At 42.7% G+C, this 22,304-nt stretch overlaps 1 protein-coding gene and 1 long non-coding RNA gene across 3 annotated transcripts in view; one reads left to right on the top strand and one right to left on the bottom strand.

Moving 5' to 3' along the window:
* Positions 1-14,143, bottom strand: part of LOC137601830 (uncharacterized) — a 32,042-nt gene extending 17,899 nt beyond the window's left edge. Inside the window, exons 1-4 of one of the 2 annotated variants that reach the window (XR_011037099.1) lie at positions 14,061-14,143; positions 13,890-13,971; positions 8,460-8,634; positions 2,297-2,795 (exon numbers count right to left, since the gene is read on the bottom strand). This is a non-coding gene — a long non-coding RNA (uncharacterized lncRNA). Of the gene's footprint in view, positions 1-2,296; positions 2,796-8,459; positions 8,635-13,889; positions 13,972-14,060 lie in introns of those variants that run through there. The other variant, XR_011037098.1, reaches the window with a different exon arrangement.
* Positions 14,144-17,722: 3,579 nt separating this feature from the next.
* Positions 17,723-22,304, top strand: part of erfl3 (Ets2 repressor factor like 3) — a 42,108-nt gene continuing 37,526 nt past the window's right edge. The window contains exon 1 of the mRNA XM_068323247.1: positions 17,723-18,421. Within this exon, the coding sequence (XP_068179348.1) occupies positions 18,400-18,421 (22 nt within the window). The 5' untranslated portion in view covers positions 17,723-18,399. The remainder of the gene's footprint in view (positions 18,422-22,304) is intronic.

Consider the following 22,304-nt stretch of genomic DNA (forward strand, 5'->3'; position numbering starts at 1 on the left):
TTTAAGGTCAAAGGGCCTGACTGGTTCACGCTCCGGCCCGCACATACACACCTCGTCTCCTTGGAAAACACCCCCCCCCCCCCGCTGTCTGTGTTTGAACACAGCCCTCTCCTCATATCTGACCCTCACTGCTTCCTTCTTGTCAAACATGGGACTGTGGGTTCAAAGCTGCTCTTTGGCACAGATCGGATCAAATCTGGCTCAACGTGAGCCGTAAAAAAAAACAGCTTTGTGCCTTTGAGCAACTTTATCACCAAGGTCGGCCAGCCCCCCCACTCCCCCCCTCTCGCCTTTTTGGCCTTGGTTGCCTGATGAGGGGGTGTAATGACCAACTGATGTCCATGTGTATCATGGAGCGCTGCAGGGGCCGGTCACTGGGGATCGGCTGCGACCGGGATTGCTTGATGACACGTAGAAACGATTCCCACCACCAGATGTGTGCGTTGAGGCGTCGGAAACCGGAGGGAAAAGTCGAAGAGCGGATTCTCCTTCAGAGTCCAATTCTTGTTTTTTTGCTCATTCCGTGTATCGATAGGAATTAAAAGGTATTAAAGCCGTGCCGTGTCGCCCTGCATTGTTTGTGACAAGGCACTTCTTCGTGATCCTCAGGATTTCAGTGGGGGTATATGAGGTGTGAATCTCTGTGGTGGGGATACCCCCTTAGTGAATGATACCAAAGTTAATGCCCCGCCACGGGATCCAGCACCACATACACGCTCCCTCCAATCCCGACGGCCGCCAAAGTCCTCAGAAACTCCACTTTGCTTCACGTGGCGTTTGTCTCTCCAAACAATCACACAGGTAGCAGGCAGACGCAGAGACACCCTCCAGTCGTAGCAGAGGAAGGAAGGGGTTAATTGTACTTATTCATTTTCTTACTGAGAGCTGGACAAGAGAATTAAAATCATCCTCACGTCTGTAAGGTATACCATTTAAAAACTATTGGACGGTCCTAAAGGTTGTGGTTTGTAGATGTCTGTTGTTTTATGTGCATCGGTGAATGAATCGATGCACATAAAGCAAAAGTTAACTAATTTAACTAATTCAAGATGGCAGCTTTTAGCAGTTATTGGTTCATATTGTGTAGCTGCTTCTGGTTTACCAAAAACACACTAGAGTGATGTCAGTCTCCTTGTCTAACTCTTAGCAAGAAATCAAAAGAGCGTTACCCCAAAATGTCTTTAACTAAAAGACAAGACTGAAGGTTGAGATCAGAGAAACACGTGGAGACGTAACCGTAGTGAACGAGAGACAGCGACGAGAGCAAAGCAGCCGGAGCGAAAAACAAACTGCGACTTCTTCCTCCACCCACTCTCATCCACACACACACACACACACACACACACACACACACGCATTCTTCCTCTCCTTCATCCCTCTCTCCTCTCTTTTTTCAACAATACAGCTTTAGTCCAAAGGCTTCTCCAGCAACACGGCAAAGCAAGTCAGATGTTAAAGAATAAAACCAAAGAGCTCTAACTTGACCTTCTCTTCAACACAAAGCCTCCACTGCATTCCTCCTTTCTCTCTATCCATCCCATCCATCCATCCCATCCGCTCTCCTTCAGCTCCTCTGTCACCCAGCAAGCCGGTCTTTGAAGCATTAACCTCAGCTGTCCAAAGGGGAATAATAATAATGATAATAATAATTAAGATGATAGTGATGAAATGTATATTTTTAAGTATTTGTCATTGGAAAAATCTTAAGCTTCTCATAATTATGATGATCATGATGATGATGACAACAATGATGACGATAATGAAGTTTCTCTTGGTATCTTTGTAGCTGTTTCTGATCCGTCTTCAGTTTTTGTCTTTTCTGCTTGTGCTGCCAGAGAGTACTGCTTAACTCCCATCATCCCCTTCTCACCCCTCCCTGACCCCCGCTCCTTTTCATTTGGTCGCAACGTCTACCTGTCTGACCTTTAACCCCGGGTGTTTGTCTAAGTGTGTGTGTTTGTGTGTGTGTGTGTGTGTGTGTGTGTGTGTGTGTGGGTGTGTGTGTGTGTGTGCATGTGTGTGAAAGGGTGAGCTGTCAAATGTTGATGAGGGGAAATTTTAGACTTGCTCTGAAAAGTGGTTTCTTGCTGACGGATTTTCAGTCTGTTACAGGTGGGAACTTGTGAGTGTGTGTGTGTGTGTGTGTGGGGGGGGGGGGTCGAAGTTGAGAAAGAGTCCCCATACTCCTCTTGTTCTGTCAGCTATGACGTACTGTTTGCCAACTTCCTAATTCATGTGGCTTTTATTCCTCTGTCACGCGTCAATTTTTCTTATTGTGTGTGTGTGTATGTGTGTGTGTGTGTGTGTGTGTGTGTGTGTGTGTGTGTGTGTGTGTGTGTGTGTGTGTGTGACTCATCATCGCTCCTCCCTTTGTGTCTTCCATCCTGTGAGCATCTCCCCCTCCTCCCCCACCAATCTCCATTTCCCTTTCTGCCCCCCACCCCTTCTTCTCCCTTGTGGTAGCAAGTTAGCCTTTTAGTGTATTTATCTTGAAAACCAAAAAAAAAAAAAAAAAATAAGGAAGAAAAATAACTCTACTTGTTCATTGTACAGTGTTGTTCATTTTAAGTCATTTTTGTAACTGAAAGTGTTTCATTCATCCAAATAAAACAGGAGACAAAACTTGTACAGACGACCCTCGCCTGCCTCTTGTCTTCTGTCGTTTCTCCTTCACCCTGTTGCAGCGCGCCTCCGCCTGTCGTGTCTCCATCTCACCAGCAGAGGCCGCTGTTAGACCTTAGATTTCTCCCGTCAGGAGCCACAGTCACCGCTTCTCTCCTTTCGCTCCATGACCCCTGACAGATAAAGAGGAGCTGACGTGTGTCCACGTAAAGGGAAATATATTTTATAATGATATAAAACGCTTATTCAATATTCAAGTAGTTAGTTCAAATTAAGGAACAATTAAAAAGGTTAAACTTGGTTTTAAAATTATATAAAACTGAATTCACACACTGAAATGGAATATTGTTTGAGGTATTGAAATATTGTTTTATGGCATTTTTAAAAAAATTATGTCTTTTTTTTTTTTAAACTAATTTGTTATTTACTTTGTATGCGTTCATTCTAACATTCTTAAATTTTACTATTATTTTATACATGCGGTTGGATTAAATGAATTTGTTCACTTATTTTGCTTGTGAAAATTAATTGTAAGTGAATAATTTCTGCTTCTATTGTCCACATGGTCAAATAGGTAAACCACAGTCAACATCAGGTCATCAAAGGTTGCGTGGGCCAAAATAGACCCAATTGGATTCCTTGCACCTGTGACTCATCACTGAAATAACTTTGAAAGTGTATGCACACCAATTTTGATAATGAGTTTGATTGAGTGCTTCATCTATGTCTCAGAGAACCCATGTAGTACAAGCTGTAAGATGTCACCCATCAGACGCAGAGGAGACGTCAAATCATCCTCATCCTTCCACATTTTCTCCCTCTGTGCTCTGTCTGCTAACTGACAAACAGTTGTCCATTCATTTGGCCTTTCCTTAACCAAACCCGTTTATCTCTCTGACTGCTTTGTCGTTTCTTCCTCTGCCTAATCTTCCTACTTCTCTTATTATTGCCTCTCCTTCAGTCTGTCTCCTTCTCCACCTCTCCTCCTCCCTGCTGTGTGGTGCAGTAGGTGGATGATTGGGTAGGCTGCTGGAGTATGTAAGTGTGACAGCTTTCAGACACCCACCTCCTAGTGGAGTGGTGATGAGCATGTGATCGTAGCACAGGGTGACTCAGGTAGATCTGTGTCGCCGCCGCATCACCACCCTTCTATCTATCTATCTATCTATCTATCTATCTATCTATCTATCTATCTATCTATCTATCTATCTATCTATCTATCTATCTATCTATCTATCTATCTATCTATCTATCTATCTATCTATCTATCTATCTATCTATCTATCTATCTATCTATCTATCTATCTATCTATCTATCTATCTATCTATCTATCTATCTATCTAATCTCAGTTCTTACTGCAGATAATAAGAACTTAAATTAGCTCCACTTTAACTCACTGCAGAAAACATAATAACTGCATATTCATTAAAACTGATTTATGGGGGCTGATATTAGAACAATAAACATGATGATGAATTTTTAAAAAAAATTCAAGTAAATGTTGTTGTTTTTGTGTTTATTTGTCTTTTAAATTAATCAGTCATGTGAAATTTTTGAGTGCAGGACCTGACCTGTAAGTGTTTTCACATTGATGTTATTCAAGTAAAAGATTTTCCATATTATAGGTACACATATATTGTACAGAGAGTCCAATCCTCCCACTTATACCCACAACCCCCACCTCACCTGAGAAAAACTGAATCACACAAAAATTGAGAAGTGGAACCTGTGATTTCATATGTAATGAAAAATACATTAAACTTCAGCTTCAAGGTTTATCCTCGATCTTGTCTTGGGAACATTAAATTGTAAACTCAAGGTCCACTCAGTGTGTTTCTTAGAATACACCCTTCAGCCATACATATGCTCTGTAATTGCATGTATTCATGCATCTTTTCAGCAAAATGTGTCACATTGTCAAAACAGATCTTCATTGCAAATGTAGATAATCACAAGTACGCTCATTAAATCTAATGTTGTTGCTATGGAGCAACACTGAGTCAAAATGTCACGGTATCTCCAGATGGTTATTAAAGGAGGGAATAAATTATTCTCTGTGGCACTTGAGCATCATAATGTTCCGCATGCCATTGTTGGAGTACTAAATGTTTGGCATCATCTTCGATATTAAGCCTGGAAAGTTGTTCTCCATGACTGTAAAAGCACACTGTGGCATGACGCGGGTAACCGGAGAGCAACATATCTGGTTTGGAGAGGAGTCGGTTAACACAGTACTAATTCTACTGGTTTTTCAGTGACCCCAGTAAAGGTGAAACGAGCTACCCATCATGCCTCAGTGTGTCAGTGGTACGAGAGGACGGAACGCCAGCTGTCAGTCTGGGCACAAACGCTTCCAGTGTGTGTGTGTGTGTGTGTGTGTGTGTGTGTGTCAAGTGCCACTAGACTGATCTGGTTACCCTTCCCGTGCAGTAGGGTTTGTGTCTGTCAGTGTGTGTGTGTTTGTGTGTGGTGTGTGTGTGTGTGTGTGCGTGTGTGTGTGTGTGTGTGTGCGTGTGCGTGCGTGCGTGTGTGTGTGCGTGTTATCTGTTAGGATAAGCTGCTTCTGTTGACCTCCAGCCCTCTGTCTGAAGAGACCGTGGGTTAAAGTGTTAATGTGCTAAAAAATTCAGAAGAGATTCGTGTGTATGTGTGTGTGTGTGTGTGTGTGTGTGTGTGTGTGTGTGTGTGTGTGTGTGTGTGTGTGTGTGTGTGTGTGTGTGTGTGTGTGTGTGTGTGTGTGTGTGTGTGTGTGTGTGTGTGTTTAATGACCTTGTCTCATATTAGGAATTAGTTTGAAGATTTTAGTCAAGCATTAAGCTAACAAAGTTCTTATTTATTCATGAGAACAGCATGGGGAGATGTAATTTCCATTTTAAGTACTACACTTTTTGTTAAAATGATTATTTATTAGTGAATTATTATTTGAATTATAATTAATTAATAGTTACATGAACAGACAAAAAACTTCCCAGCAATGTTTTCTCTAAGTTCTTATTCTCTGCCAATGTACTTTAATTGTGTATAAAGTATGTCAAAGATTTAACAATGGACGAGACAAGAATTATTTCATTGCTTAGTGATGTGACTAAATCTAATTTAGCTTCTGCATGGATTTTAGAAAATCTTTGTTTGTCCTTCATCAAGCAAACATAACTTGATTCTTTTTACAACAGATGTTATTTGTACAGCATGTTTTTGGTGGTATTATAAAGATTCAATGTAAATCAAACAATCAAAGTAAGCCTCCAAATATGTTTCAACAACTCTTGATCTGTCTTATTTGTCCTCTCCCAGCCTGTTTGTCATCCCCTCTGCCTTCACTCCACCTTTAAAATGCCAAAAACCCAAATAAAGAAAAGAGGCTGGAATCTCCAAGGATATAAACTTCAGTGAGGGAGAGATGAGCCGTTTTTGACTCCTCTATTCTTTCATTGCAATAGTTTCGTGGAATCTGAACGTCACTCAGGAACACAAACGCACATCAGTGAACAACAACAGTAGGCACAGCAGGGATGCCATCCACCTCCTGCATGACACACCAACGAACGCTCCCACTGCCCAGAGAAACACTCCACAGCGCTCACACCTCCTCTTTCTCAGATATGACTTTTATTTCCTTTGCTGATTTATAGTTCCACAACCAAACCAGAATAATCTGACAACAGACACGTTTGGTATCCAAGGGTGAATTATAAAAAACCCCGTCGGCTGAGGAAAAGCATGTCAGACCAAAGACCTAAAAGCTCCTGGAATTGTCAGTAAACTGACCTCGAGTTAAAGCTCAATGCAACCAGGAGGAAAAATGTAAAGAGAGATCTGAAGGGAGGAATGATTGTAACAGAACATTATGTATATATTATGATTATATTATTACTAATATATCGCACTGAAGGGCAGTTATCATTGTATTTATATAGGAGTTTTGAAAGTTATTCAGCATTTGATATTTGAAAAAATAACAAATGATTCTAACCTTAACCATAACCCAACATAAAATGACTCCTATTTTTGATGTACACCATTATTCATAAATGTTTAAATTAGTGTAAATAACAAGATAAAGTTTGTCGCTGTATCATGGAATCCGATAATCGCGTGTGGTTCCTGGAACGCATTAACCACGAGGAACGAGGACGCACTGTATTAGAAAAGAGTGATGAATAAATAAAACATCCAAATTTCCCAAAATCTTTCAATCCAACCTCGATCTTCTCTCCGTGATGTTCCCATGCGCTAAAGATGCAGACGAGACGCTTTGTAGCTTCAGTCCAAAAGGAAATGTGACTGATTCTTTTGTGTATAATGTGAAATAATCCTGACTGAACATATATTGTGAAGAGCAAATCTCATTAGAATGCACAGATAATTAGCAGAGGACTTGCTTGATGCGAGCCTCCAATACACAATGTCACACAGCAACCAGAGAAAGAAAAAAAAAAGAAAAGAATCGCTGCCACTGTACAACATCAGCTCCCACACTGTGAATGAGCCCACGACGCAGCACCTCCGCAGAGAGACCTACGCTACAGCAAGGCATAAACAAGCGCACGCATGCAGGCGCGCATATTTGAGGAGAAAATCCAACAAAGCATAGGATGGTGGTGATGATGACACATAGCTATGCCACCCACAGTGGTGCCTGTGCGAGGGCAGAGCACATCAAACTGAGCAAATGTAACACATGCTCTGTGTCAGTCCTCCTCCCCTGCACTGGCATGTAATGTATGACACATAGCTGAACCACCTACAGGCCTGCTGTCTCCATGCCCAGCTGATGATGATGATGGTGATGGAGGGGGGTTGAGGGGTAGGGGATGGAGCGCCAGGCTGAGGGCAGTGGCCAAGGAGAAGGATTCAGCCGACAGTGTGTGTGTGTGTGTGTGTGTGTGTGTGTGTGTGTGTGTGTGTGTGTATACAAGCTCAGAGTGCGAGAGAAGCGTGAGGAAGAGTGTTACTTTTCACCTTTAAAATGATTGCTAAATGTCAGCGGATGCGAGGCCCTGAATGCATCACTGAACAGCGGCTGATATTGCGTTTCCTCCCCCAGTTCAACATGTGAACTCATGTTTGGAACAAGCCTCCGGGTGTTAAGTAGCTCCAGGGGCATCTGTCCAGGGCTCCAGGCTATTCTCTCTATGTGATGAACGCATGGCATCGGGTAGACGGGGGGTGTGGTGGGGGCGTACTGGCGGGAGTGAGGGGGGCTGGGGGGTTCGGTGGCTGATCCAATCAGAAGAGGAGGTTTAGTGACCCAGACTTAGCCCGATGTGAAGAGGACTTGTTGAGGATTGAGGGAGGGGGAGGATGTTACTGGATCTGACCTCACACGCGTGCACACACACACACACACACACACACACACACACACACACACACACACACACGCGCACGCCCACAAACACACACACACACAGAGAGATCCAAACATTTAATCTAATTCTAGGGCTAAATTGGTAAAAGGATGCTGAGTTTTGAACTGCCAGGCAGGAAGACCAAAGAGGAGGTTTGTGGATGTAGTGAAAGAGGACATGAAGTTAGTTGGTGTGAGACAAGAGGATGCAGAAGACAAGGTTAGATGGAGGCAACTGATTCACTGTGGCGACCCCTGAAGAAGAGTTTAATTCTAGGGCTAAAACACATGGAGATATACAGTACATATACAAATATAGTCAAGATAAATTAATATTTGTCTGTTTTGTCATGTTATTAAAAGATCAAAACCATATTTTCATTAGGTGACGCAGTGGGTAGCGCTGTCGCCCCATAGCAAGACGGTTCCCGGTTCGAGTCCCGCTCTGTGTGGAGTTTGCATGTTCCCCCCCGGCTTCCTCTCACCTCTACAAACATGGACCTCAGGCAAATTGGCCGGCTTCAAATTGCCCTTAGGTGTCAGCGTTAGCGTGCGTGGTTGTTTGTCTGTATGTGGCTCGGCGGTGCACTGGTGTCGCTCCCGGAGTGTCCCCTGCCTCACGCCCCCAGTCAGCTGGGATAGACTCCAGCACCCCGTGACCTGCAATGGCGGAAGAAGCAGGTGTAGAAAGTGGATGGATGGATGGATCTTTGAATTAATTGTGTCCACACAGCAGTGAAGGTGACGATCACCTCCCTCCATCTGTTTGTCACTAAAACACCTTGAAACGGACAAAGAAGCTGGCATGACATTTGAGGAGCACATTCAATAATACTATTATTTATGACTCTCTGACCTTCTTGCAGTATCAGTCCAGACTTTCAATTTTCAGACGAACAAATGTCCTAACGCCTTAGCTGAAAAGACACCCACAATATCCGTAATCACAAAGTCATGCTGTCAAATGTCGGAAACCTGCAAATTTTTGGTAAAATTGTAGTTCAATCATCAGACCGCTTAAAACTGCATCTTTAGTCCTAGATGAAAGTTTGATTTCAAATAGTTATTTCAATCAAGTCTTTTGCTGATTTGCTGCATCTATAATGTCAGAAAAGAGTGAAAATATTCAAATCTCTTCAATCATATGGATACAAAGTAAAGAAAAGTAGATTTTAGGAACGTGCTGTAGCGGAAATGGTGAAACAGCAATGAAAGGCCTTTCATGTTTGATAAAGAATGTACAGAATGAGGTCTTTTCATACATCTTTTAATTAATTTGTGGATTTATTTTGCCCACCTAATGAAGCTAAATATGCCGTAACTGGCCACACTTTTATCTCCACCACCTGTCAAAGGACGGACCTTGTTCTTTTCCTTCCAAACATTCACCAGTGAACCAAATGTTCGCCAAGAAACCAAAGGTAACTGAAAGATCAGCCTTATATTTGTGTTTGATTGTTGCTCACTTAATAACGCTAGCCTCTCGTGAAAATCCATGAGAATGAAGCGTAATTCAATTTTTAACGCGCACTGAAAAAGGAAGTGCAGAGGATGTAAAGTGAGTCCAAAGCAACAGGTGAGAGATGGAGGGCGCTGAGAAAAATGATAGGTGTAAGGAGAGGGTGCACCTGGGTCACTGGGGGGGGAGGGGGGTACAGAGCAAAGATGGGGAAAAGGAAGAGGAAGCTGTGCTCTGTGCCAAAAGGAAGAGTGTGTTCCTCAGCGATATATAGAGGAGACAGTGTCAACACACACATGCTCAATATAGCAACTGTCACGAAGCCAGGCATGCCTCTCTCTCCATTTCAACCTAACATTTACACCTTGGTGAACATCACCTCCCTTTCCTCGCACCACATTCCCCTGCCCCCCTCCCCCCCCCCCCTTCTCCTCCTCATTTGAACAGGTTACTCTTTTCTCCTCCATCCCCTCTCCGTCCTCCCCCATGGCTGTGTCCATCAAAGTCACGTCCCCACAGCTAATTTAACTGATGTCCTCCCCTCTCCTCTCCTATTGCTCTCTGTATATATTACAGTCTTGACACCTTGCCAGACATTGGTTTAATATAACACACATTCTCTCTGCCTTCCAGCCGCTCTCACATTACCCTCTCTTTCCAGCTCCCACCGCCCAGCTTTCATATGGGCACCGGCCACTTGCTTTTTTCCATACTTTACCCGCCGCAAAAGGAGCTTTTTGTTCTTGAATAGCTCTCTCATTGCCATGGCAATTCAACAAAAAGAGAGTGTGGTTTTTCTGTCTAGGCCAGGCAGATGAAAATAGTTTGTTCTTTAAGTGGTTCTGAATCTGACAAATCAGTCAGGTACAACAAAAGTTGTCGCTGTCACGAAACGCTTGGAAAGTTTATTCAAGTGTGTTTGTCAGTTTTGTGTTTTGTCTTTATAAATACTGGAGATCATCAAGTGATCACCACTTCCAGGTGGTCGTCCTGGTTTTTTGGGTTGTTTTTTTTTGCCATCTTAACCTTCCTGTCCATCGTCCTCTTCCTCTGTCTCACTTGTCCTCCAACATCCACCCCTTTTCCTGCGCCCTCCTCCTCCTCCTCCTCCTCCTCCTCCTCCACCACCTCGCTGCTCGCTGTGGTAATCCCATTACTCATGTGCGAATACCAGCTGGGGAGGAGAGGGAGCGGGGAGGAGAGGGAGGGAAAATGTGGACAGAAGATATCTGTGTCGAGGCTTCAGGTCCGAAAGAAAGGGTTAGATAACTCCTGTGTCTGGATGAGAAAATTCATTTTTGATCAATGATGAAAAATTGTGTATAAACTGAAATAACTTTTGACCCCTTTTTGAGGTGAGGGAGGAAAGAAGGAGTCGGGGGAGACAGAAGGAGTGATATCAGGCTGTGTCTCCTGACGGTTGGACTGGCACGCTTGAAAATAAACAAGTTCTTTGATGACAAAGAACCCATTGACTCTCTTACCCCCCCACCCCCACCCTGTTTCTCCCCCCTGTCTCTCTCCCCCTCTCCCCCTCTCCCTCTCTCTCCCTGTCCCATTCCGTATTCTTTGCAGCTTTACTCTCTTTTCTTCTGTTCGCTTTCTGTCCTTTTTTCGCTGTGACCGTTTCAAAGGGGTGAGATTGGAGGGTGAGTACTGAGTGTGTGCTCGGTGGGGGTGGGGGTGGAGGAGGGGGGCATTAACCAACAACACTGTTGCACTTGCTGTCCTCTCAGCTGCTGGCTTTTCCCTTTCATCCGGCCTACATTCACCCTAAACTACACACCTTTTAGCCGAGCGACCCATCCGTCCTCGTCCTTTTCACCTTCACAGGTTCTTTACGTGGAGAATTAAAGCTGAATGCAGGTTCACACTAAACCGTACAAACAGTTTAAGATCACCGCATGTCAAGTCGGATAGAACTGAAGGGACACGAAACAAGTGAAAGTCAAAGAGGGTGAGAGTTGGAGATTGTGTGTGTGTGTGTGTGTGTGTGTGTGTGTGTGTGTGTGTGTGTGTGTGTGTGTGTGTGTGTGTGTGTGTGTGTTTGATGTCATTGATGGGATGTATCATCACACACCCAGTGCATACATTACACCTCCGTTGGTTGTTTAACACCCAGTCCAGGAATGACGTTCTTGCCCGGCTTCCACTGGTCGCTGACTCTGGGCCCTGCATGTGTGTGTATGAAGTGTGTTTTAGTGTGTCTGCTTTGCCTGTGGTGGTACTGGTTAGTGGGCTACACACCCATTGTCTACACTAATTACAGTAGCCTGACCATCTGTGTTGTAGCGGCACAGAGTTGTGTGTGTGTTAGTGCTGGTTATCCATGAAGCTACGCTAATATCTGATTAAAAAAGACTTTCTTGTACATTCATTTGTGCGTCAGATATTTTGCACAGACCTCAGTCATGTCCCTTCTTCCTTGGGATGAAACATCCTTAAACTCACAGGATAATGAGTGGAAAAGATGGGGGGTAGGGTGAGGGTCTCCATCTATAGAGGAGATATCTGGGGATGTTCACACCCGCACCCACCCAACTGTGAGCGTTCACATACACACAAATACAGCAGTGACAAAATCTCCGCTCTCCCTTTCATTCTCTCTGTCTTTCTCGTCTTTCTTTCGGAGCGTCTGTCTGTCACTATGATTAGGAACGGATGGAGTCGCATAAAGGACAGAGGGGATGAAAAAGGGCGGGATGGGAGATAGAGGGAGTAACGGATGATGTGGAACCAATAGGACAAGGCTCTAGTGTCATACGCCCCGCTTGTCAAACACATCCTCAAGTTCACTTTGTGAGATCCAACAGCTCATAATACTGCAAATTTATTGTATCCAATAACAATGATCAAACATGATCATTCTGATTTGACAGTCTAGTATCAATATATGCATGAATTATCTTTTTGAAATCATAATTTTGGTGCAATTTAGATATTCATTGATGAGTTTATCTTGGAAAGATGACAGAGGTTATTGGGGGTGCTGGAAATGGGAATGATGTAATTTCTAAAGGGACGAGTACTATTTCAACTTGATCTCTTATTTCCTTTTTTCTTAGGAATGTAATGGAAGTGTTCTCAAAACATCAGCATCTGTTCTTGAAGGGCATTCTTTTGTGTTTTGAGCACAAAAGAATTAAAAATAACAGCTAAGTTGTCATTTTTGTCTGAACAATATCCTAAAATATTAAAACTATATTGACTGGCAAACCTTCATATCCTAATGAGATTCTCAATTATTACTTCTTTTGAGGTGAGTAAACTGTGAAGGTCCACCATCTGTTAAATGAACGCATTAAAACAACAACAGAGACAGACTGTAGAACAAACATACTGGAGGCTTGCAGCCAAAGGGGCAGAAGCGTGTTATATCTGATTTTACAGGAGAGCCAAAACTAATTTTGAGCAAACTTTAATCAGCTGTTCTTGCCAAGTATTTAACACAAAATTTGAGTGTCTGAGTGTAATCTGATGGTATTGCCTTTAAAAAATATTTTCAGAGCTGGAACTAAAATGCTGAATCTTTTCAAAGAAGATTGAAAAAGTTCAAACATTTTGAACAGGTTTTCATTTAAAAAATTGCATGAAAACATTCAGTCTTTTTTTGTTTGCAATATCACTTGATGAAAATCAACCCTTGTTTCACATTAGAGTGGTCTTGTGTATCTGAGGTGACCCTTGACTCTTGTGTTCTTACTTATTTAACACATTCAAAGAGATCACAACTTATCAAGTCTTCATTTTTCTATACATGGAAACCATTTGTTATCGTCTTTCTACACGTTTGCCTTTCTTTGCTTGTTGTTTCATTTTCCTCTTTTTAATCAGCGTTCTGCTCCTGGGAACAACATCTTCATCTTCATGAACACGAGTTAAAAAAACTCTGGTTGCCCGCTTCATGAACTCCACAGCAAAATGAACACTTTCACATGTCTTTCATACACTTCTTGTATTTCTGGTGAATCACAGAGAGGGGAAAGATTTTCATATCATGACAGCCTAGAATGCTCCTGCCTGCACGCCACATGTGAATATTGAGATTTACATATGAATGTTGGACACGAGTGTTTGATGTCTGTGTAGATTTTCAGTCATCCAGGTCATGGTGGATCTCTGTGTTAAGTAAAGTCATGTGGAACTGTAGGAAAAGCTTGAAGATATTAAGTTTGTTTTTACAGTCTATTCACCATATTCATCGTTATACATTTTTTTGTCCCTTCTCTCCAAGGGATTCTTTTTTGAATCCTTCCTGATCTATCATTGGAGGTGGTTTGATGAGCTCCTGAATTTTAGTCTCTTTTTCCTAATAGATTGTCTCTGTTTTCTGATATCCCTGCTGCTTTCAGAAAGGATTTCTTGACTCACTGCTGATTTGATTTCCCACACACCTGGAACAGGTTTTTCCGAGACGTCAAGTGTTTAAAAAAAAAGCATATTTGCAAAATCTAACCTGCATTCCAGGTTTGCTCAGATCGTATTCCAATCTGGATCCTGTTCCTCTCCTTCTTCTGGTCCTTCTCCTTCTTCCTTTTCTTTATTTAAACATACAAGATCAAATATTTAAAACTTTCTGAATATCTTTGCATTTGGACAGAAAGGAGACACATTTCTTGTGCTTTACCCGTTTTGTTGCCTGACTCCTTTGTCTTTGTGCTCTGCTGTTATTTCCTCTTCTCTCTATGTCCTTTCTTCCTTCCTCTTTGCATGATACTGACTACTTCCACACTGTCGGAAACATCCTCCACCAATACCGGTTCTAACACAAACTGCACAGGATAAATTACATTTGACCTATTTTCATTCATCTAATATTGACATGGACTATTTATTTCCTTTTGGTTGGGCTTGACTGGCCACTGAAAATAGTGTTTAGTTTCAGTTTTAAACTGAAATATGGTCGATAAATGCTACAGCATGTCCAGACAGAAAGCAAGATAATGGAGTGTGTGAGAATAAAGGTCGTTCATTTGATCCGAAAGAGAATAATTTCCTTTAGACAATAAAATGATATTCACAAAGTGCTTTAATTCTGTATTTATTACTCAGCTTTATTACTTACATTCATTTGGAATATCTGATTATGTTAAGCAACATGCCAACAATTTCTAGTTAAATATGGAGCATAATTTTTGTATTTAGAGCTTTTTATTCCGTTTTTATATGGTTGATTACTGTGTTCACTCTTGTGATTATGAGACAATGCAGCTGATTAACGCTGATTTTTCCATATTAAGTTAAGGAGAACATCGTTTGGAGCTCAAACAATAACCTCAGGACAGTGGTGAGTGTGAGGGAGGAATGGAGGTGCAGGCAGAGACAGGTGGCAGAGGATGGAGCGGGAGGAAGAGGAGGAGGAGGAGGAGAAGTGGGAGAGCAAAGGAGGGGAGGGTGGACGGACGTATGGATGGATGACTGGTAGTGAAGCTGCAAAGGCCAGAGAAGCAGCAAAGTATGGTTGGGGAGACAAAAATACACGAGGTAGGTGAATAAACAATGAGGGTGGGAGGATAAAGAGGAGGAGGTCATGGGTGGGAGAAATAGAGGATCATGTTTACCAGTGTTCAGGATGTACTGTACCGGCAATTTGCCCGTAAATGTCATCCTGTGTGTTTGAGTTACGACAGAGTGTGTTCACATGAAGTCACCCACAGACAAGCACATGCAGACACAGGCAGGCTTTGCATTTGCCCGTCCTGCTCTTAATCACCAATCACCCCGCCCCCCACCCCCTCCTCATCTCTTTGGTCTCTCCTCACTCAAGAGCGCTGAAGAGCTCTTCACCTCGGACGGAAGCGGAGGCATCATCAAATGAGAAATTGATAGATGCCTGCCAAAAGACATGGCAGCAGCAAACAAGAAACAGGGGGCAGAGTGCATCTCTCTTGTTCACAGATGATTACCCTATTGTCAACCACCGTGTGAGAAAATGCCACAGGGGTCACAGCAGTCGTGTTCCTGCTCTGAAGAAGACCGCGTAACAGTTTCCTGAATGTGAAGGTTCAGCATCTAATTCAGATGCTTCTTTTTTTTTTTTTCCTCCTCTCTTTTTGGTCCAGTTTCTTATCAGACAAAGCAGAATGGGTTTCCTGAGCTGGCCACAGAATGGCCAGCAAAAGGGAGGAGAAATCCTGTCTGTAAATCACACCACAGAGACACTGGTGCTGTCAGGATACTTTGTTTACTTTATTTTACTACTGCTGTCTTATCCTGTTGACAAGACAGAGCAGCGGTGTGCATCGCTGATGTAACACAGTCAGGAATTGCACACAAAAACACATGTGGTATACAACCAACATCCTGTGCATCAGATGTCAATGTGCAAGAAAAATAAGAATAGGAACATATACTTCACCTTCCATATACTGTATATGTTTCCTTTCACACTTATACACCTTTATAAGTAACACATGACAGTTCCATATCAGTAGCATACAAGGAGGCAGAAAAAAGGTGCGTTTAAGGTGACAGGAAACAAATTAGGTTATGACAGCCAAACAACAAGGTTTAATAACATTGATCCAGCGACAGAGTTGAATATATTACGACCTGATGTCTGTGTGTTATGTGTGATTTGTGGATTGTCTAAATGCCATTGTGTATGCATGTGCTTGATTGGGATTTAGACAGGTGCATCCGAAAACAGAAAGTTTGTGCTACATGAGAGAGGAACAGGATGCAGGTTCATATGCAAAATAACCACAAGTTTTCTTTTGGTTTTACTTTGTTTGGTTGTTTTCATGTGAAACCGTTTTTGGTTTTTGGAACATGCACTTTTGTAGAAACTAGAAAGACAGTCAGCTGAAATTAACAATGGACAAACAGTCCTTTTAAATTAAATGAAATTAAACTTGAATTCAACCTCTGAAAAGAAGTGAGTTTCATTTAAATTATCTTAGAATTTCCCACAATCTTAAAGACAGTGATAACAAGGACAGATCCAAACCTTCACCCTCAAATTATTCACATTTCTTTATCAAGGTTTCATGAGCCTGTCAAGCAGTTTATGGATATTTGACAAAAATAGAGAAAAAAAAAGTCCCATCTGGCAATGTTTTCTCAGATCATCCCTTTATCAGGATCCAATCCTACCTCATGCTCCATTAACGTGTAGGAAAATACATTAATCTCTGGATCTGTGTACATTGTTACCTGTACAGGGGTAATGCCCCTGATTCTTACACAAAATGAGATGATGACATCCCTATCTGATCTACCACAAATCATAATCTGATCTGGATTCAAGCAGCATCCTGGAGCTGGTGTGTAAGCCATCTCAACTCAAATGGTGTTGTTCGGTGAAATTTGACCACTTTGCAAAAGATACTCAGCTGAATTTTGAAAAAACAAAAACAAAAACAACAACCTATAAGTGAAATACTTTATATTTCTTAATTAAGTCAAACTTGTGACTCCAAATTCTATGGGTAGGTTTAGATGTTCAAGAAGTTGTGTTATGAGGGGTCACCAACTATCATGTGGCTTTTGCTATAACAAAGTCAAGCGTTTCCTACCCAGTGTAAAGCATACTGAAGGATAAATGTTGTTACTGGATGGGGGTTATGGTGGTGGGGAGGGGGGTTTGTAGATTTGTATAGGGATGAAGAAAAAAAATCATTAATAATTACAATAATAATAATAATAATAATAATAATAATAATAATAATAATAATAATAATAATAATAATAATAATAATAGAAGTATCATAATTACTATTGTCACTAATACTAACAATAAAAATAAAAATTATTATTAAAATTTATTATTATTATTATCGTTATTATTATTGCATAATTCTGAGAGCAGAACCTATATTGTAATATGTTTCTGAGGAACTGAATTGGCCGCTTTCTTCTGTGACAGTTAAAATGTGGCTGACATAATAAGATATGCAGTAACACTGAGTTTGAATTTCCTGTTCTCAGTGTTAATCCCTCACTGACGCTTTTATATTTGCTGCGTTAATAACTGTAATTATCCTGACATGACAGGGCCTAATTAGCTCCCTCACCCCTGATTGACGTAAACGGACACTGTGAGGAGAGTCACTCTCTCACCTATCTACGAATCTTAGTAGGCGGATGTGACGTCAGCACGGAAGCGCGCTGTGGCGGTCTCCAGGGCAACGCCGCGTGCTGCAGTGACGCGAGCCCGGGCCCCGGCTCGTGGTGAGTGGGCGTGACTCGCCACGTTAGCCCACCCCCCTCCTCCCTCCCTCCCTCCCTCCCTCCCTCCCTCCTCCGCCGTCAATGTGGGCGGGCCCGTTCAGAAGAGAAGGAGCGAAACACAACACCCAGAGGACGGAGAGCGGAGCGGGGGGAGGAGAGACTCGAACTGAGTGGAGTGTGAGAGAGAGTGGAGGACTTAAAAAGTCTGTAAAGAGAAGCTCCTGCATCGCGTTAATATCTGTTAAACAAGTCACAAAGCTGCTCGGTGGAGAGATGTCAAACGCGGACGAAGATGCGGCCGAGGCGGAGTAAACAGACCCCGGACAGTTAGCGAAAGAACTTGTTGACACACGCCGAGAGAGAGAAAGGCTTTCCGGCTGCCTCCGGTCGGGACGGTTTGGCCGCTTTCCGGCGCAACTTGAGCAGATTTCAACGCGGTTTGTCACGGCAACGAGAAGGGAGGACCAATTGCGAGCTGTTTCGGTGGAAAGCCAACCTGTCGCTCGGTTTGTTCCGCGTGTTGAGAGCCGGGGGGGAAGCGGACCGAAGTAGCGCGGCTGCTTCAGGCTGTGGGGGGAAGACGGGGAGAGAGAGAGAGAGAGAGAGAGAGAGCAGCTGGAGCAGAAGATCCAAAAAGTTTCTCCGTGTATCCTCACCCACTTCCACAGACTAGGAACTCGAAGGAGAGGAAAAGAAAAGGCCAGAGAAACAGTATTTCCATCCACCAGCAATTTAACAGGAATTCCTGCTATTTAGCAACTTTAGCTCCTCGCTAAGTCGCTAAAGCAGAGATAATGAAGACACCCGGGGATTCTGGTGAGTTTGTGTGACTCTGATTTCATTTCATCCTCCATTGTCTCTCTTGTTTACTTGTCGGCAGAGCGAACTCTCTGCTGATTAATGGAAGAGATAGTTGTCACGACTCACTTGCTTGTGGAAGAAAGAAGGAGAACCTGTTGATTGTAGTTTTTCTTGCTGTAGTTCATCTGGGCACAGTTTTAAACCTGGTGCAGGTTTTCTACTGTACTCCGGCTCAAGAGGAAGTGGTTGAATTAATGTACAGTTGTTACCACGACATCCTCCCCGTCACCCTGACAACCTCATTTCACCATCCAGCACCTTTCACAGAACACAACTGGAGATTTAAGTATTGAATGAATGTGACTGACAGAAACAGACAAAGATGAGTTGATATGTTGTCTTAATAAAACTTATCCATTCAACCTTAAAATGAATCTTTTAGTTATTTAAACTTTGTAGATTTGCATGGGTGCGTCTCATGTTAATAAAGCATGAATATGACAGATACTAACTATGTCAGCATACTGAAGTGAGAGCAAATGGGGGGGGGGGATTTCCAGTAATGAACTGTGTGTCATTTCATGTAATTCTTCAAATTCTTGCATAAGTTTGTTCTTGCTTTCTTCCGTGGAGGACAAAGTATTCTTCCACATAAAGGAGGAAGTGGAAGTATTATCAGTATTTCAGATCATGCCAGACATGATGTTTTTTTTTAATTCACCAAACTACATTAATTTGTATTGACTCATCACAGGAGATTTTGTGGATGACAAATGAAAGTATCACTAACTGTCTCTGTTGTTTTCCTTGTGGGAACAATGCGATGACTTCATCAGACATTTCTTGCGAGTGTTTGGCGTAGCTTCAGGACCTCTTTTAGATGTTCTTCTCCCCTCCCCCCACCCGGGTCAGTCCTGACTCCCCAGCACCCAGATTCAGCCCCTCAGCCCTCCGCATTCCTGCACATTCAGACCTTCTCCCTGCAGCAGCCCTGGGGTGTCTGCCATGACGCTGCATCAGATCCAACCACCAGTAAACTTTTTATTGCTCAGCATCAAACTGACAGCAGATAACTTCAGATCAAATGGGAAATTTCTATAAATTGATTAATAGTTTTTGAATCCGTTGTGTGAATTTGAATGTACAACCAAAGAAAAGCAACATATATTGATTGGTTTTCTTTTGATTAACTATCTGATTATTCTGTCCAGCAGTAGTTGGGAATTAAGACATGTCAGTCTCAGAGGTATTGTCTCAAATCAGATCTGATTTTATAGTAATGCCTAAAGCTGGATTTTTTTCCACCAGGTTAATCTGTGATGCTGTCCCGTCTGCTCTCATGGTGTTTCTGCGTTTGCAATCAGGATGTTGGATCCCATCTTTAACATCAGTTTTTCCAATGCAGGAGGGGGATATATGAGAATGCTGGGATGTAGGATAGACAAACGTAATCATCTCTTTGTCGGATGTTTGATGATGATGGGGGGGGGGGGGGGGGGATTATGTCCCATATGATAAGCAACTGTCACTATGGAGCTTACCTCCTGTCTCTCCAGTGCCATTCTTTTCCCTTGCTCTCCTGTTTTCCAGTCATTTCATCAGCCTTAATACACGATAGTTTCTGCTGCGATAGAGGATTGATCAAATTATTGCTCTATTGTGGGATTTTTGTACATGTTTGATTTAGCCTGTGGATTTGGTTAAAGAAAAGAAAAGACCTCTACAACTTCCCTTAGTCATCAAGTAGGTAATTGTCGGTATGTAATATCTTGTCTTCTTTATAAAGTCATATAGCTGCCTTTTGTGTGCCATCAGGGGTTGTGCTAATGATTAATTAAGCATTTGTGATAAGATCACTCCCCTACAGTAATAACTTACCCACTGTACATCTCAGTCTTCCTACTCACACCCCCGTCACACTTTACACTTTGGGTTACACACTTTTTTTTCCTCCTCTGTCCCACCCCAAGGGTCGAAGTTTTTTTCTTCTGTCACCTCCGTCATTCTGTTTTCTCTGACGGGACGGGATAAGGCCTGGTTGTGCCTTTGTGTGATGGAATTGCATAGCGGGACCCCTGCCTCTGGAGTGACCATTGTGTGTCTGTGTGGAGTGTGGGACAATGGTGGGAGTGGGGCAGGCCTTGGGGCTGATTGTGTGTGGACTTGTGGGGCCAGGGACCTCTCATTGTACTCATAATGGTGCGGAGTAGCTCATAGTTTGGTGGTGCTTTTGACAAGTAACGAGACCGTACTTGTGCGTGCTTGTGTGTGTGTGTGTGTGTGTGAGAGAGAGAAAAATACAAATATTTGTGAAGAAATTAAAAGAAAAGAAACACATTTCACCTTTTCCCTGTGTTGGTTAATGTGTGTGATTGCTAGCATATGCTTTTCAATCTCAACACACAACCATTGTGATGATAAGTGCAGCGATTAGCCTTATCTGTGAAAACTCCCTCGCAGTGCTGACCACAGCAAAACCACTACCACCCATTATTCCAATACAGTTTTACAGCCGGGTTTATGGGACAGTGTCCTGCTGTGATCGGGCTCAGCCAGCTTTGCTTTAAGCCTCAAACAGATGATGTTCCGGAACAAAAGTGGTTATCTCCTCTGTGGGGAAAAAAAACCCAACAACCTGGCAAAGTCTGTTATGTGTTAAGAGTCAGTTTTGTATGTTTGTTTGCGTGTAAAAAAATTATTCTTGTGTAGTATTTTTAATTGAGGAAATATTGACAGGCATGTTCAATATAATAGAGATTAATTTTACAACTGATCCTTTTCAAAGCTTTTATTATCGCTGCCTGTGATATGAAGTTGACAAATAACATCTGCTGGAGAAATTCTGGCCTTCAGTGGTGGAAATGTCTGGTTTTATCCAGGACTTTCCCCAAAGGGAACAATGTGTTTAGCCAGTTGACACTAATGGACCTCCTCACTATTTGTCCTGCGCTGCCCTTGACCACAACCAACGACCACAACCAACAAGACAGCATCAGCCTGACCAGCCGGGGTGTTTCTGACCACACTGCTGCCAGCCTGTTCCCTCCTTCGCCCCGCGGGGGGGGGGGGGTCCAACACATTAATGTCACATTTGCCCATCTATTGATTATCTGCCTTTTAGATCTGTTTGATCAGATGTTTGATTGGCGCCCTCCATTTAAGACCGCCCTTTTACCCTGATAACACAACTGCAGTAGTAGATGTGCCCCCAGGCTGGCCGCGTGTGTGTATGTGTGTGTGTGTGTGTGTGTGTGTGTGTGTGTGTGTGAGCCTAGTTTTGTTGTAACGCCATTGGTCACAGCCGCAGCACAACCCTATATTGACCACATTCGCTATCAGTCAACGATGGCAAACAGTCTGGTCTGGATGGCATCGGCAGATAACTGTGCCACTTTAAGGAATGGGTGTGTGAGTACACACACACATCCAGAGTGCACACACACACTCACACACACTGCTGCTATTTATTGGAATTCTTGGACCTCCCACATTCCTGCTTAGAAGGTTAATAGTTGCCGGCTGTGTTGCATTACATATGAGGGGAAAACACAACAGTTACTATCTCTTTCCTGTACACACTCATAAACCCGTTGACTCCAGAAGAAAGGAATGTGAGCATTCATAGGCAAACATAATTTAAATTCTTCCTTAGAACTATTTGAACAAAAGTGTTTGAAGAAACAAGTCCCCAAAAAATGGCGAATTATTTTTGAAAAAGGAAAGTGTTTTTCCTGCAAGCGTCATCCAGATGCATCTATTACTCCCCCCGACACACTCGCTAAGCGTTTCCTTTCAAATCGGTGTCAAGATTCATGTTATGAAGTGTTTGTGCGCTTGAATTGTGATTTGTGCTGTAGGGCACCTGTTTGTGTTTGCGTGCATGTGAATGGTAATGTAA

The sequence above is a fragment of the Antennarius striatus genome, chromosome 9 (genome assembly GCF_040054535.1).
Source record: "Antennarius striatus isolate MH-2024 chromosome 9, ASM4005453v1, whole genome shotgun sequence".
Taxonomy (NCBI): domain Eukaryota; kingdom Metazoa; phylum Chordata; class Actinopteri; order Lophiiformes; family Antennariidae; genus Antennarius; species Antennarius striatus.